Raw genomic sequence first — 15872 nt, 5'->3', positions numbered from 1 at the left:
AGTGGCTTAAGAGTAGGCATGCTTTGAACCAATTTACAATTACAATTTAAACCGTGATGTGTTGCCTGTTCAAGATACGCTATATCAGTGGTTCTCAAAGTGGGGTCCGGGGACCCCCAATGGTCCGTGGGGGTCCCCAGCTGAATGACTTAGTATAGAATAAAAATCTGTTAAACCACTTTAACCCTATTTTGTACTTTGGATATTACAAAATTAGCTGACCTACAAGCTCACTGTGAGCTTGTAGATCTGCTATTTTTGAAAATGTTTTGAAAAATCTTGAATAATTGTGAAAACCTTTGAATGATTTTGTTTTTTTTTAACACAAATATTCTATCATCGGGGGCCATGGCACAACATCTTGTCAGATGGGGGTCTGTGGACAAATACATGTCAAATTGTGGGTTCGTGACATGAAAATGTTTGCTCTAGGAGGCTGTAGTGAGTGAGTCAGTCTTTCATTCAGTCTGAGTCATCAGTTTTTACTGTGAGAAGAACCACTGGGATATATTTCAAACTGATAAAGACAGAGACACGGCACATCCTTCGGTGCTGAGCCAAACTGCAACTCGCAAGGGCAGCAAAATATAGGTCACTCCAAACTTTGTTCTGTTTACAACTGCAGCAAACGAGCAACGGCGTTTCAACCTTGTTCAAGCTGAAGAAGACAATCTTCCGCCGTAATCTGAAGAAGACTCACCTCTTCAGACTCCACCTCAGCCCGTAGCACTTGCCGTAGCACTTAACGTAGCCTCGACGACCTTGCAGGCTTATGCAAAGGCTGAAATATAGTTTAGATAGCATGTCATGTAGACCAGATAACAGGTTCATTTGTAGTCCTGGCATCCTATATAGTGTGTATAGTTTCAATGTACAGATTATTGATTGATATATTATACTGTTTAGACTGCTGATAGGTTCTTGGTTTACCTATGATCCTAGATTACTATGTCTATGCATTTGATGTATTACCTCGTGCTTACCTTGCTTCTGCTTACTGTAAATCACTCTGGATTAAGACCGTCTGCTAAATGCCTAAATTGTAAATTGTAATTGAAGAAGACATTGTAATAAAAAATGCCGTTGCTTGTTTGCTGCTGTTTTGGAATAAAGTTTGGAGTGATTCAAAGTTAGCTAGTATGTCAGTGGTTCTCAACCAGTGGTCCGGGGACCACCAGTGGTCCTTGAGGGGGTTCCAGGTGGTCCCCAGCTAAATGATGGAGAGTTGGTAACCAAATGGACCCTTATAGGTAGATCTTTAATTCTTGAGTGTAAAAGTAAACCAAATGGACCCTTACGGGTCCATTTGGTTTACTTTTACACTCTCACTCACAATAGTTCAATTATTGTTAAAGATCTGCATTACTTAATTTACAAGAAGTCACAATTAGAGAATGTAGAATATTGTTATTTAGATCAACGTTTGCCTGTTATCTCTCCTATTGTACCAACATCAATACAGTATGGAATTGTGAACAAAATCCAAATCCAACGACAACAAAATATTCTACGTTTTGGGTCTGAGAGTCTAAATCTCATCAAACGGTGGTCTGTGGCTCAAATGCTGAATAAATAATGGATCTTGATATGAAAAGGGTTGAAAACCACTGGTCTATGTCAAACTTTTTGAAACAAAAAAAAAGGCTGGGATTCCGAGGCTAATGTCAAACTGACACATCCAACTCACATGACATGACTGCTCGTCTTTGCGTTATGGGATGTGGCGTCGTATGCATTGCGTTGTTTTTTTGTGTGTGTATGCGTGTTATTTGTACGCAGGTTCAAGAGACTAAGGAGGTTGGTTTAAATGACTTGTGTGCCTCAGCGTCTGTGTAGTAGGTCAGTGGGACCCATTTTGGTGTCACGCAAACCATGTTTATGGATCCCAATTGGACCCATAAGGGTCAATGGGTACAACAGCAATGCCAGTTGTCTATCTCAGTGGTTCTCAACCTGTGGGTCGGGACCAGATGACAGTGAAGAGACATTTTAAGACCTTTTTTAATACCTAAAAAAATAAATACAAAAGAAAGGAAAAAAGATCATTACTGCATCAAAACTAAAGCCCTATACTACAAAAACTGGTCAAACATTGGTCAAATTGTCAAATAATATAAAAAAGAGGCAAACATTGTGAAAATTGTGAGGCGTTGTGAGCTTGTAGATCTGCTATTTTCACAATATTTATCTGTAAAACCGAGTCGAACTAAATGTAATGCTGCCTTCAACTCCTACATTTCCAAGTGCTTATCGTGGTGGGGGGTCCCCAGTTCAAATATGATTTTTTTGGGGGGGGGGGGGGGGGGTTGAGAACCACTGATCTATCAATCTGGTGTGAAGGCTGCCAGATATACTGTCACTTGAACTTTGACATGAAACTGTGACAGAGGAGCTGTCTGTCTACTGGACATCTGTCTATTATCTTCACTTATTCACAATTCAAGCCACTGCCACACTTCATGAACGACAAACCATTATTTCTTGAGCTTGTCCTTTGAGGTATATTTCTTGAATACATATAAGTAAATATAAGGAGTATTATATGATAAATTAAATGTGAAATGATAACGTTTTAGAATCACTGCAATAGACTATGTGTGTGGAAACTAAACTAATATTGAACCTGTATATCATTTGTGGCTATCCATCCATTCTCATGTGTCATGCAAACATTGTGAAAATAGCAGCAGATCTACAAGCTCACAACAACACTGCACAAATCGATGCAACGTGTTGCAAACTTGTAGATCGGCTATTTTCATTATTTCTGGAAAATAAAAGAGCCTTTACTTATCGATAATTTTCTATGTTCGATTAAATCTTGCACCCTGAACACCAGCATCCATATTCTGGGGGGAACATTCCCCAAAGATAGCAGATCTACAAGGCGATTTGAGCTTGTAGATCGGCTATTTTTGGCGAAGACATTTGGTGTAGAGGGGGGAAAAGCAGTTCAAGTACAGTTGCAACTCAGGTCCATTATACTAAGTATATAGAGGGTTTAAGTGCTTCAAAGTGCATGGTGAAAAGTGCCTCACTTCTCACGCATTGGTTCTCAAAGGGGTCCTTGAAAAGGGGTTCCAGGGGGTCCCCAGCAAAATGTGTTAACGCAGCATCACAATAATTTTAACCGCTTTATCCATTTTTATACGTTAGCTATTCAAAAATAGCAGATATACAAGCTCATAGTGTGTCACTCACTTCGTGCCGCGCTATGAGCTTGTAGATCTGCTATTTTTCAAACCTCTTGAACATTAGCCTATAGTGAAAAGGGTTTTGAATACTCTTTTTAAAAAGTGAACATTTTTAACCACTTTATCCATTTATAGGTTAGCTATTAAAAAATAGCAGATTTACAAGCTCATAGCGTGTCACTTTGTGCCACACTATGAGCTTGTAGATCTGCTATTTTTTCTAACCTCTTGGATGTTAGTGAAAAGTTATGAATACTTTTTTTTAAGTGAACATTTTTAACAAATCTTTGCCTCTAGGGCAGGGGTCTTCAACAGGGGGTCCGGGACCCCTAGGGGGTCCGCCAAATCTTTGTGTGATTTTTTACATTAACCACTTGAACCCTAGAATTGCTTTTCTGAGGGGAACATTAGCCGAAAATAGCCGATCTACAAGCTCTCAACGGGAAAAAAGAGCAGACTAAGTAAAAAAACTAAAACTAATCTGAAACACAATTTTATACAATATAGAGTAGGGGGTCCCTGCTTCATCTCTCTCTCAGCTAGGGGGTCCTTGGCCTGAAAACGTTGAAGACCCCTGCTCTAGGGGTCCCATTACATTTTCAGATGGGGGTCCACGCGGCTAAATACATTATCATTTGGGGCGAGGGGGGGGGGGGGGGGGGGGGTTCTTGGCACAAAAAAAGTTTGAGAACTATACTCACCTAAGGTATCAGTGGCACTAGTCTGCAGTCCATCAGTCCGGCTCTCAGTCCGGCTCTGAAGTCCATCAGTCCGGCTCTCAGTCCGGCTCTGAAGTCCATCAGTCCGGCTCTCAGTCCGGCTCTCAGTCCGGCTCTGAAGTCCATCAGTCCGGCTCTCAGTCCGGCTCTCAGTCCGGCTCTGCAGCCCATCAGTCCGGCTCTCAGTCCGGCTCTGCAGCCCATCAGTCCGGCTCTCAGTCCGGCTCTGCAGCCCATCAGTCCGGCTCTCAGTCCGGCTCTCAGTCCGGCTCTGTAGTCCATCAGTCCGGCTCTGCAGCAGATTGCTTCCAGTTGGTGATAAAGTGTCCCTGATGATGGAGTCCTGATCCTCGGTCCCTCCCGGACCAGTGGAGTCCTGAGTAAACACCGTCTCTGCTGCCGTGGCCGGGAGCTCTTCTCCTCCCGGGCCGGTGCTGGTGGTGGAGGTGGAGGCGGAGGCACCACCATAGTACCGTCCCGTTACTCCCAGTCCCGCTGTCCCGTCCTGGTGGTCCGGGGACCGGGTGGCCGTCCTCCATGATGCCTGCACGGGGCCCGGCGGAGCGGCCAGCAGCAAGAGGAGGAGCAGGAGGAGGACGTGGTTCAGAAAACACGTTTCCATGATTCAACACCTAAAAACAACGGGATCGCGAACCGTTTCCAAGAGATGATGATCAGCGGCGGGTCGCCCGAGGCCACCATCGGGAAGAGCGCTTTGGGTTGATTTTAGTTTTTGTTTCTTAAAATAAAGTTATTCTAATCCCTCCTCATCATCATGGAGATGAATGGTCCTTATAGAGACCATTATGAATGGTCCTGATAGAGACCAATGGAGGGAGGAAGAAGGAGAGAGAGAACTTGTTCAGTTCAGTTCACTATGAAGTGAAGTTGGAGCAGAAAGACTGTTATCACATTCTACCGGCGCCTGGGCTCCTCCTACTCTCTCTCACACACACACGCACGCACGCGCTCACTCACAAACACACACACACACACACACACACACACACACACACACACACACACACACACACACACACACACACACTAGCCCCGATAGTGGCTTCCACACGATAATTCCGCTATTAGCAGCAAAGTGTTGCTGTAGCTTTCCACAATGTTGTTGTTTTTAATGTCCAGGAAGACCATAGAGTTATAGAGGAAGACACCACAGACACACAGAGAACATTGGAGTGATTTAAAGCAGTGGTTCTCAAACTTTTTCAGGTCAAGGACCGCTATAATGAATGCGGATTTGCATGGCGCGGATCCCCCGTGTTAAAAATGTAAAACATATTCAAAAATGTTCAAAGAAGAATATCAAGATTTTGGGAAAATAGCTGATGTTTGTAGAGCCCTGGGGGTCCCCGGACCCCACTTTAATTGGGAACCCCTGCATTAGACCACGTACCACCATAACTCTGAGAGTGTACAAATGGAACCAAATGGACCCTTGGGTCCATTTGGTTCCATTTGTACACTCTCAGAGTTACAGCAAGGGTCCATTTGGTTACTAACTATCCAACATTTATCTGGTTACCCTCTGGAACCCACTCAAGGACCCCTGGGGGTCCCCGGACCCCACTTTGAGAACCATGGATTTAAAGCAGTGGTTCTCAAACTTTTTCGTGTCAAGGAGTGGACTACCCAAATGATATATATTTGGGTGTGATGCTACATTAAATGCTTTTGCTGGGGGACCCCCTGGAACCCCCCAAGGACCCCTGGACTGGAGGTCCCCGGACCCCACTTTGAGAAGCACTTGGATCAAGAAAGACTTGATCCAACCAACATAAAACCCATTATGCAGAAATGACTGAATGGCCAATTTCTCACTTAAAATAGTCACTACTATATGGTCCATTTCACAATCTATTATTAGACTGTAATTATGCATTAATGTGTTCTTTAATGTTGCAGCTGGTAGGCCTATGGGTCTGAATTCAGTTACTCTGTGTGCTGCTGGGTAGCTTAACCTATTATAATAGGATAAACATCATCATTAATGTATGTTTTGTGTTAATAATCTAATTCTGCAAAGTAACTAAAGTTGTTAAATAATTAGTGTAATAAAAATAACAATATATTTGCCTCTGAGATGTTAGTGGAGTAGAAAGTATCAAAAAGTGCCTACAAGTAGGCTTACGGTACTTGAGTAAATGTATGTAGTTACTTTCCACCACTGGAGACACTGAAACATATGCATGATGATGCACAAATAGCCTACTGACATTACTATTTGACATAGCCTCCATCATAGTGTGTGGGTGTGGGTGTGTGTGTGTGTGTGTGTGTGTGTGTGTGTGTGTGTGTGTGTGTGTGTGTGTGTGTGTGTGTGTGTGTGTGTGTGTGTGTGTGTGTGTGTGAGAGAGAGAGAGAGAGCACTTGTAGATCTAATTTTTGCAGAATGTTCACCTATTATGACAACATAATATTGTCGATAATAAGTAATGTACTTAAGTACAATTTTGAGGTATTTTTTACTTTAGTGGAGTATTTCCAATTTTCAATACTTTTACTTCTACTCCACTACATCTCTGAGGAAAATATTGTACTTTTACTCCACTACACTTATTTGAAAACTTTAGTTACTAGTTACTTTTTTTATTTAGATTTGTATTAGGCTACTAAACATTAACCACTTAAGGTCTATATATGTATTTCGGCTATTTTCAAAAGATTTTTCTGCATTTTGAACTTGACTGCACAATGACTACTTTTCATTTTGGTACTTATATTTATACTTTTACTCAAGTACATTTTGAACACCGGACTTTTACTTGTAACTTATTGCACGTCGCTTTGGATAAAAGCGTCTGCTAAATGACCGTAGTGTAATGTAAATTGTAATGCAATGTTGTGTTTCTACATTGCAGTATTGATACTTTTACATAAGTAAAATATGTGAGCACTTTTTCCCAACACTGCATAATGAGGTTTCCACCCGACAGAGACGATAGACGCTAGGGTTCAAGTGGTGAACTCTTTCAGCAGTGGTGTGATCACTTGACCACACCATCTGTCAGCGTTCACACAGTTCACAAGGCTATCTTCTGAACTCTCTCTTGAACCAATGGGAACGTTACATTCATGCTCTGTCATGTCCTGCAAAGGGCTGCCTGGTCTTGAACTAACAACCTCTAACTAACAACCTCTAGCTGTTGTGTGTTACACGGTACAAGTCTGTCCACTGGCCGTATTTGGTGCTCTCTCTGGACTCTTGTGTTCTTCCTACACATAGCTGAAATCACATATCCTTAAAGTTTTGAAGCAAGAACATTAAATATGCCACTGCCACATATATGACCTCTGTAACAGATGACATTTTCTTTTTATGAAAAAATGGATTGCAGGATTGTAACTTTTTGTATTGCTTCTTGTTGTTACAATAACACATCCCAGAGCTACAGTAGTGAGATAACGCACACACAGCTTGATTTTGTCACAGTCTTTGCCTGTCTAGGTGTTGTATTTCTACTTTATGTTCTTGTTCTAGTTGTTTTCAGAGCCACTCGAGGAGAGTTGTGTCACCTCCGTTCACTTCACCGGGCCAGGTCTTCTATAGCCTTCTATTGGCGAATACTAGTGACAAAGCTCTAAACCGGAAGATTACGGAATGCATTGGAGTCTATGAGCGTTGTAACTATTTCCAGTTTACATGAACCACGTGACCGGCGCCGTTTCTGCCCCCTCATTGGCGGAACTCTGGTTGTTTTGGTTCCATGTTCTTGTCTTCCCCAGCTGTATCTCATGTGTAATCTAATCCCTCATATGTATATTAGTCTTGTTCCCCGCGGTCTTTGTCGGATCATTGTTTGTGTTGCATCGTTTGTCTGTATGTTCACCTGTATTAAAATCACAATCATGGGTTTTGAACACTATTCTGCCTGGCTGTCTGCCACACCACCAGATCGTGACAGATTTACAGGTCAACTAACCCCATTAAGGTTAGTTGACTAATGTCATTCGTGATGCTGAATATCTTTCGGACCCCATATGATGTCAGAATGTGGCTCTCAGGTTTACGTATATAATATCAGGGTACTGTTATGGTCTATTCTATTACATAATCTCTTGCAAATTCAGATCAGTCGATACTTTGGTTTCAAGAGACTCCCAACAGGAGGAATGCATTTCAAATACCATGGGGCTGACCCTTACTGATCCAAGGTTAGTAAACCCAGAGGTTAATTAGCTTTCAGCAGGCGTCAGACCTGTGTCTTCTGGACTGGTTTTAATACATAACCCATGCTCATTAAAGAGTCTATAGAGTCACCGATAGAATGGATGCTATGGGTCATGAGTCATGATCCATAGCATCCATTCTATAGGTGACTCCAAACTCTTTCATCCCACCAATGACATTTCAAATATGCTGCAGGATCTCATCTTACCAACGTGTGATGTGATGGCTAATTTCAGACCACTGCCTTTTTTCTCAGCAAAGTTCTGTACAGCTTCGTCTCATCGCAAATCTTTGGTCTCAACTATAGGCTTAAGTGAAATATATGTATAGAACAGTCACTTTCATTCAAAGGCAAAGCAATGTCGTGCTTATGCATCAAACATGGAACACATTTGGTTATAGGTATTTCAGCAATAGACATCAAGCAAAGAAGGTGGCTGTGGAGATGGAAGTAAGTGCTTGGCCCATCGTAAGTTTTATATGTACTCATGTTTATATCTCTGGATCCATCCATAGGGTGTAATAGTTGAGTACTGGCCTTGTTTGCAGATTACCTAAATATCAGATTCCAATGTAATATTGGCAAAAAACAAATTACCGTTATGTCAAGGGCCTTGTATGGCCCCTAATTAACAGACCAACATTAAAAAAAAAAAGCTGAATCCGTTTCTATTTTACACTTATACGTTTTGTTTTCACTTCCTCAATACACCTCAAAAGACAGCTGTGGAAGATTTTGCTGGCGCACCAAAACCTTCCTGCCTTAACAGGAGCTAGGGTATTAGGAAGCTCAGAATCTGTCCAAGTTACTCAGCAGTGAAAGCAAGAACTACTACCGTCTGCTGAGTATATTCACTTGTGATTTTGAAAAGGAAATGGCCAAGCAGTGCGACACTTGATGAGCTTGAGATGATTGAACACAGCCCCGCAAGCTGTGTCCGCTTTCAACACGCGGTTTCCTGACGTCTGGATAAGCAGACGGAGACTGAAGGAAGAACATTTGGTCGTCATGTGGGGCAGGCAGGCCATTCATCCTCATGTACTGTAGGTGCTAATCTCCCGGAAGCAACGGAGGCACCAGAGTGAAATCAACACAACACAACAGTATCATTAAACCAATTGGTTCCCAGCCTTTTCCAACCAGGGCCCAATTAAAAATCTGACCACTTAACACTTAAGTGGTCAGATGGGTGTGGGCCGAGTGCATTTTTAGAACATGTTTATTTTTATAATCAAATCAATCAATAATGTTCCGGTTTGGAGCAACGCAAGTAAGTTCCTATTTATCGGCATCGCAATGAAAGCATTTTTCTTTATATATATGAAGATTAGATGCTAGGAATGTAGTGTTTGAATTGGTGTCAAACCAGCCAGTCCCACACTGCCATTACCATCTCCTGGACAGCATCTTTCAGAAATGGAGTGAATGCTCATTATACTCATCTTCAAGGTAAAGTGGTTATAGACTAGTTTATTGCACCCTCTGGTCAGATGTATATAATGCATTTATGGCAGATGAAAATAGAGGTCAATGTATAATGCCATTTTGCCTAAGTCACATAGTGGGGTAAGCCGCAAAAAAGTGATATTTTCTCCAATATGAAGACAATTTCACCAACTTTAATTTTTCAAAATAGTTAAATAAACAGTCCTCTCACAAATCCACTCAGGCTCCAACCTCCAAAACATGCACAGGTCCTACAGTAGTCTGGGTCACACTCCTGAACAAAAAGTTATGTTAATTAGAATAAAACCCAGACGGGCTGATGTGACACTTTGAACCACCGTCTTTAGCAGACGTTGGGGTTCCAACCTTCTGTTGGCCGGTGACAATGGCCCTGTCAACCGTGACAAAGTGACTGAGGAGTATAAGTGACAACGTGTCAGTCAATTGAGTTGCGGTCGCACCATCCTACTGGCCTCGATAAAGGAAGACTGATGGTATCGGTGTCGGGAGGAAAAGTCAGCGTTGTCCTCCGTCAGCTGCCTGGTTTCCATACCGACGCCCAAGAGAGAGGGTGTCACCACAATTTGGTCCCTGGGAGATGGCTGTCTCCTGAGATAAAAGGACAGTGCATGGTAAAAGTAGCAATACCACAATGCAGAAATACACTGTGTACACATCACTTTGTGCTATGTACAATGCAACCATTTTAGTCCTTGCACCTCAACTTATCATTTTGAGACTTAAAACAGAAAATGCCTTCAAACCAATGAAGCAAACATTATGAAGACCAGCGAGGTTCCAATATAGACCAGTGTGGTAGTCTTTGTACCAAAGACTACCATCTATGAAGGTTTAAAAGTCCAATCCTGAATAATAATAATATCAGGGTGACATCCTGAACTGAAACACACCTGCAGATGCTGCTCAACGTTGATTTGAGCCATCTGAAAAAGCTGAAGCGAGACGCAGCACCTGTAAATAAATCAAAACACACACTGTTTATATGCTGTCCTATGCAAAGTACAACAAACAACAAGCAAACTTTATTTATTTGACAGAAAAGAGAACCAGTGAATCCCAAACTTTTTAGCTTAAGACCCAAAAAGGAATGTGATGTCTCCCCAGGACCCAAACGAATAGCCTATTTTTACTAATTATCACTTCTCTGTCATCTGGGGACCCCCACCCCCCCAAAAAAAACGCATGTGGGGTCCCGACCCACAGATTGAGAACCACTGACCTAAAAAGTGCATGGGCGAGCGGTATTAGAGCAGTGAGGTATGTGCAGCATCTCATTGACCCTACCACCTGTGACACAAGTGTTTCACACTGGTAGAGCCTAGTGAAGCGTGTCATTGTGTGCTGGAGATGCCATAACACGCAGTTGCAGGACGTCCCAGTCAGCTATTCTAGAAATCCTAAGCCACAACAGCTGTTAAGCGAATACACTGCAAATCAAGCCCTCAGCCAAATGAGCGGAGCAGGACGTGTCCGAGGATAATTGAAAAACATTTACAATGTGCACGAGTTTTGCACTCAGCAGATTACCTATACAGCAGAGGTTATATCAAAGTGGGGTCCAGGGTTCCCCAGGTGTCCTTGGGGGAGGGCTGTCCAAGGGGCCCCCAGCAAAATGAGGAACAGTTTAAACACTTAAGCACTACTTCAAACACAGCGGAAATAGCCAATCTACAAGCTCACAAGGCAAGCCTGTAGATTTGTTATTTTTGAACAGTTTGCCTGAGACATGCAGAAAATAGGGACACCAGGTTTAAAGTGGTTGACTTCACTATAATTGTGCCAGCTATAAGGTAACCCAAAGACAGAATGTACCGTATAAGAACAACTATTCAGATCATAGGTTTCTCTCTCCCCACCTACAGTAGCCTATAAGACAGTTGTAGAATTATGTACTTAATATAATCTAACACATAAGCTCTCTTGGGGGATCCCTGGCACCAAAACCTTTCAAATAGGGGCACGAATTGCAAGTGTAATCCTTCTCTAAAGTTTTTAGAACCACTGACCCATAGGAAGACCAGGGCTTGTTTTCCCTATGTAGAGGAAGAGCAGCAGGGCCACTGTGATGTTTGCCAAGGCGTAGACCCACTGGATAACAAACATGATGAGGATAGAACACACCGCCTGGAAGAAAACACACACACATGGTTACGGGAGTAACATCCTTCTTTGAGGAGAAATCAATTCTGATGTCTATACAGCATGTTTTACTAGTCACTTACGCCGATCAGAGCGACCCAGTGGTTGCAGAAGTTGGCATAGAATGAGTCCGGCATGGGCCTGATTTCTGAGCCTTGTTGTTCTGGCTTATCTCCGTTAGCTGGAACATTTAGCATTGGGTCATATCACTGCCTATATAAAAGAGACTAACAGATTATCGGCTCTGTCCAAAACCATTACTTTATATGATTCAAATTCAAAAGCTTCAAAAGTAGCAGATCTACAAGCTCGAAATTCGCGTCGCGTTTCGAGCTTGTGGATCTGCTACTTTTGATGCTTTTGTGTGACACTGTAGTATGATCAAGTAGGGCATTCGTGTACTAAAACACAGTTCAAATATGTAGATAAGAGGTTTCTGCCCGACAGCGACGTTATATATAAAATGTCTTTTCCACTCTAGTGTATAAAACGGTTCACCTGTATTTTGATTCTGAGGCCCGGCCGACTGATCCAGCTCAACGTGGCCTGGTTTCGTCGGGGACTTGACCTGTGGTGAGTGTCCGGGGCCACCGGTGATGGGCGCCGGTTCCCCCGGAACCCCCTGGGAACCCATTTCCGTCTGGTCTGGGGAAACCAAGCCCGTCTCCTGGCTCTTCTCGGCCAGGGACACGTTACTGTTCACGTCCAGGCCGAAGCTGTCCATCAGCATCTGCTTGGTGGGGACCTTGCTGGCCCTCCTGCTTTTACACCTGCCGCTCTCCTCCGGTCCAGAGGAAGCCCTGCGCTCAGACCAGGCGTCTCCGTTTGGAACGGTCTGAAAGATCTGGTCCATATCCCTGGTGAACTCCAGCAGAGTGCCTTCGGCCGGAGGACTCCCCCCTCCTCTGCCCCTTGGACTAGGGGTGTTGGGAAAAAATGTATTCATGCAAGAATCGAGATTCTTATTATCAACGATTCAAAATTGATTCACAATTTCCAAAATTAAATTTAGATTTTTTTGTTTTTGGTTAAAGTTACAGGAGTTTTTACTCTATGGTGTTTGTGATATTAGATAGATAAGCTTACCATACTCACAGTAAACATTATCATGTCTTCAGTCATATTCAAGGGCTTTTTTTTTTTTTTAACTCCAGTCACTTTCAGTTCGGCACAGCTGAGGTGTGTGTGTGTCACTGTATGGCTGACGCTCGTTGACACTCGTTAATGTTACATGTATCAAAGCAATTATGTTGTGTTTCTGCATCAAACAGAACTACACCTTACCTAAGATTCCATTAAAGCCAAAAAAATGTACACCCTCTGTAAACCCTCTCTGGTATTATATAATTCTTTGTTTGAGCTGTCGGAAATAACGAGGCTACACTTGGTTGTTAAAGTCAAGATGAAAACAATACAATAATTTGGATTAAACTGATTGGGAATAATTTTTTAATGAGGATTGATTTTTAATCGAATCGTAACCCCCTAGAATCGGAATCAAATCAAGAATCGTTTCGATTTGGAAAAAAAAAGATTTCTATCGTGAGATAGCAGACAATTCACAACCCTACCTAGAACCGTAGTTCTGGTGGGTGACTTCCAGCAGGGGCCTCCAGCTCTGCTTGGCTGAAGCCCTGTGGCCTGATGTCCTCCTGGCCAGGGGAAGAACGTCCCTTTTCTCCTGGGTCTGGAGCTTGTAGGTCATGGCCACGCTGAAGTAGGAGTAGTCGATGACGCTGTAGGTGAGCATGAAGTTGATGGTGACGATGGGGGCCAGCACGTTGACCTGGCCGATGAAGATGAACGCCATGGTCAGCAGGGTAGTCAGACAGATGCCTGCCACAGGGGTCTTGTTGGGGCCTCTCTATTAGACAGCGATAGAGAGAGAAATAAAATATATGTTTTTTAAAAGAGAGAGATAAAGAGAGGAGAGTTGGATTGTGTATTTGGTCCAATTATTCACAAAAAACATGATACAAGGTAAAAGAACACGGTACTCTGCAATGTTCAGACAGGCAGCACAAATCATTATTCAGATTGGAATCAAATAGAGTATGAACAGCATAAATTCCACATGAAAACAGACTTTTGTCAGATAAGTGGTTTGAAATGAGATTCAAATCTGATTTCTAAAGCTGCGTCTCAGTACACTCGGAAGCCTGATTTATACTCTGTCATATGACGTGTCATCCTCTGGAAATAGCCAAACAACAAGCTCACAACTTGTCACAACATATTCTGAGCTTCCATTACTCATGCCTATGTCGTTGTGTCATTACCACAGCAACCAATGCAGAAAGGTTGACAATTTCTGAATACACAAATCTGATCTGATCACTTGCAGATGTCAGTGTGGACAGTCAATCCTAAAGTTGTTTAGTATTTGAGAAAAACATTGATTTGCCTGTAACCTTAACAAAGCCTTAGTATATTAATCAAATTATCTTAGCTTGGAGCATATCTGCTGCTTTTATGCTATGTATATACACGTAGATATGATTTATTTTGTTCTCTTTGACAGGTTTCTTTATCGTTTGGTTTTTCTCCTCTCCCGCTCCATTTCTTATTCTTCTCCTTTCATGAAAACAACAAAATGATGGAGCTTGCGCAAAAAACAAATTTCACCCAATTCTTAACACCTTTAAACCTGTGATGTGACAAAGTTGATTCTTGAGATCTTGCTTCTTGCTACCCAGCTCCAGTTTTTAGCTAAACTATAGCGCTATATAGCTCACGTCTGGCCAGCCTCCAGGCTCAGCAGGGCTGGGCCCTGCCTGTCTCCCTTCCTGCGTTTGTTCTGAGGCTTTGATTTGCACTGAGATGTCTAGGGCCTCATTCCAGCCCGCTGAGAGGTCAGACGCTGCTGCCCGCCCGGTAGGGGAAGACCGAGGAAGCGGGCGGGGTCGCGGGGGTCAGGACGTGGACATTATTGTATGAGGGGGTACGTGTCAGTGTTGCCATGTTTACTTATTATAAGCGACTTTGAGCTTGTTTTTCTGTGAAGTTTTGGACACCTGAAAATCCGACATCATCCGACGTAGGACCCGACTGCCAGTCTGTAGTCTGTTTGGTGGTGAGCCACCATAAAGTGTAGTTGCTTATTTGGGCTTGCTTCCTAAATGTCGTTTAAACCAGTGGTTCTCAAACATTTCTATGTCAAGGACCTCCTAAATTAATATGCAATTGTCCGGGTATCCCCATCTGAAAACATTTTGTGCCAGGGACCCACGTACCAGATTTGTGTTCAAATGTTTTAAAAATATTTTGAATGCATCAAGATTTTCTATTTAAATAGCAGATCTACAAGCTCACTACGAACCTATTTTCAAATAGCCGATGTAAGTGCTCATGTGTTAAGTTACTTCTTTTGAGCTTGTTTTCATAGACCTGGTTGCCTATTTCTCTCGCAAAATCTGGCAACGCTGGTACGTATGTGTGTGTGTGTTATGCGAGTGGCGTGTTGTAAGTCATGGCTCTAATGGACTCAGTCCCCCTTGCTTCTATGGGGTGGAGGACTGGGTCACTCTATAATTAGGCAGTCTTCTCACCGTTTCCCATGGAGTCCACCCACCACGCCCCCCGTATGCATGCAGGACAGGCACTGCACACTCCCTCTGTGCAACAATTGTTTGTGTCAGAGTTCATTTTGGCTGTGGTGCTGTACTATACATCACTGGTTGTCAAAGTGGGGTCCAGGGGGTCCCCAGCAAAATGTGGAACAGTATAAACACCATGAAATGTTTACAAGCTCACAACGTGTCGCATTGCGACGCGTTGTGAGCTTGAAGATCAAATGAAGATCAAATGTTTCAAAATGTGGACAAATGTTTTCTGTGGAGGTTCCTGGCACGAAATATTTTCAGAGGGGGGGGAGGGGTCAGATACATACAGTAAAAATCTTTGAGAACCACTGCACTAGAAACAAACTACAATAAAAAAGGTAAGGTAATGGATATTCTATTGTTAAAACAAAACGTTTTTTGTTAAAAGGGAGAGACAGGCTACATTGAGCCTAGGTGCCGGGCCGAAAAAACACAAAAAGGTTTCTGCCCGATAGTGACGATATATTGGCAGCATCTGCTTAATTAGTGTATGTGCTAAAAAGTGTGATATATTTTGACTTGTACTGTATATCATGGCCAGGTAGAGTATATAACCCGAGTTTC

General features: G+C 42.8%; 2 protein-coding genes across 3 annotated transcripts in view; both read right to left on the bottom strand.

Annotated features, from left to right (window-relative positions):
- Window positions 1–4777, bottom strand: part of heg1 (heart development protein with EGF-like domains 1) — a 31898-nt gene extending 27121 nt beyond the window's left edge. Inside the window, exons 1-2 of one of the 2 annotated variants that reach the window (XM_084085443.1) lie at window positions 4146–4777; window positions 3896–3923 (exon numbers count right to left, since the gene is read on the bottom strand). In XM_084085443.1, coding sequence (XP_083941569.1) covers window positions 3896–3923; window positions 4146–4535 — 418 coding nt within the window. In that variant the 5' untranslated portion in view covers window positions 4536–4777. Of the gene's footprint in view, window positions 1–3895 lie in introns of both variants that reach the window. The other variant, XM_084085442.1, reaches the window with a different exon arrangement.
- Window positions 4778–9543: 4766 nt separating this feature from the next.
- slc12a8 (solute carrier family 12 member 8) overlaps window positions 9544–15872 on the bottom strand; it is a 28914-nt gene continuing 22585 nt past the window's right edge. Inside the window, exons 10-15 of the mRNA XM_084084073.1 lie at window positions 13278–13570; window positions 12205–12623; window positions 11790–11887; window positions 11574–11691; window positions 10458–10518; window positions 9544–10155 (exon numbers count right to left, since the gene is read on the bottom strand). Coding sequence (XP_083940199.1) covers window positions 9987–10155; window positions 10458–10518; window positions 11574–11691; window positions 11790–11887; window positions 12205–12623; window positions 13278–13570 — 1158 coding nt within the window. The 3' untranslated portion in view covers window positions 9544–9986. The remainder of the gene's footprint in view (window positions 10156–10457; window positions 10519–11573; window positions 11692–11789; window positions 11888–12204; window positions 12624–13277; window positions 13571–15872) is intronic.

The sequence above is a fragment of the Gymnoscopelus microlampas genome, assembly GCF_963454915.1.
Source record: "Gymnoscopelus microlampas genome assembly, chromosome: 17".
Lineage (NCBI taxonomy): Eukaryota > Metazoa > Chordata > Actinopteri > Myctophiformes > Myctophidae > Gymnoscopelus > Gymnoscopelus microlampas.
This window is presented reverse-complemented; position numbering and strand designations above follow the sequence as displayed.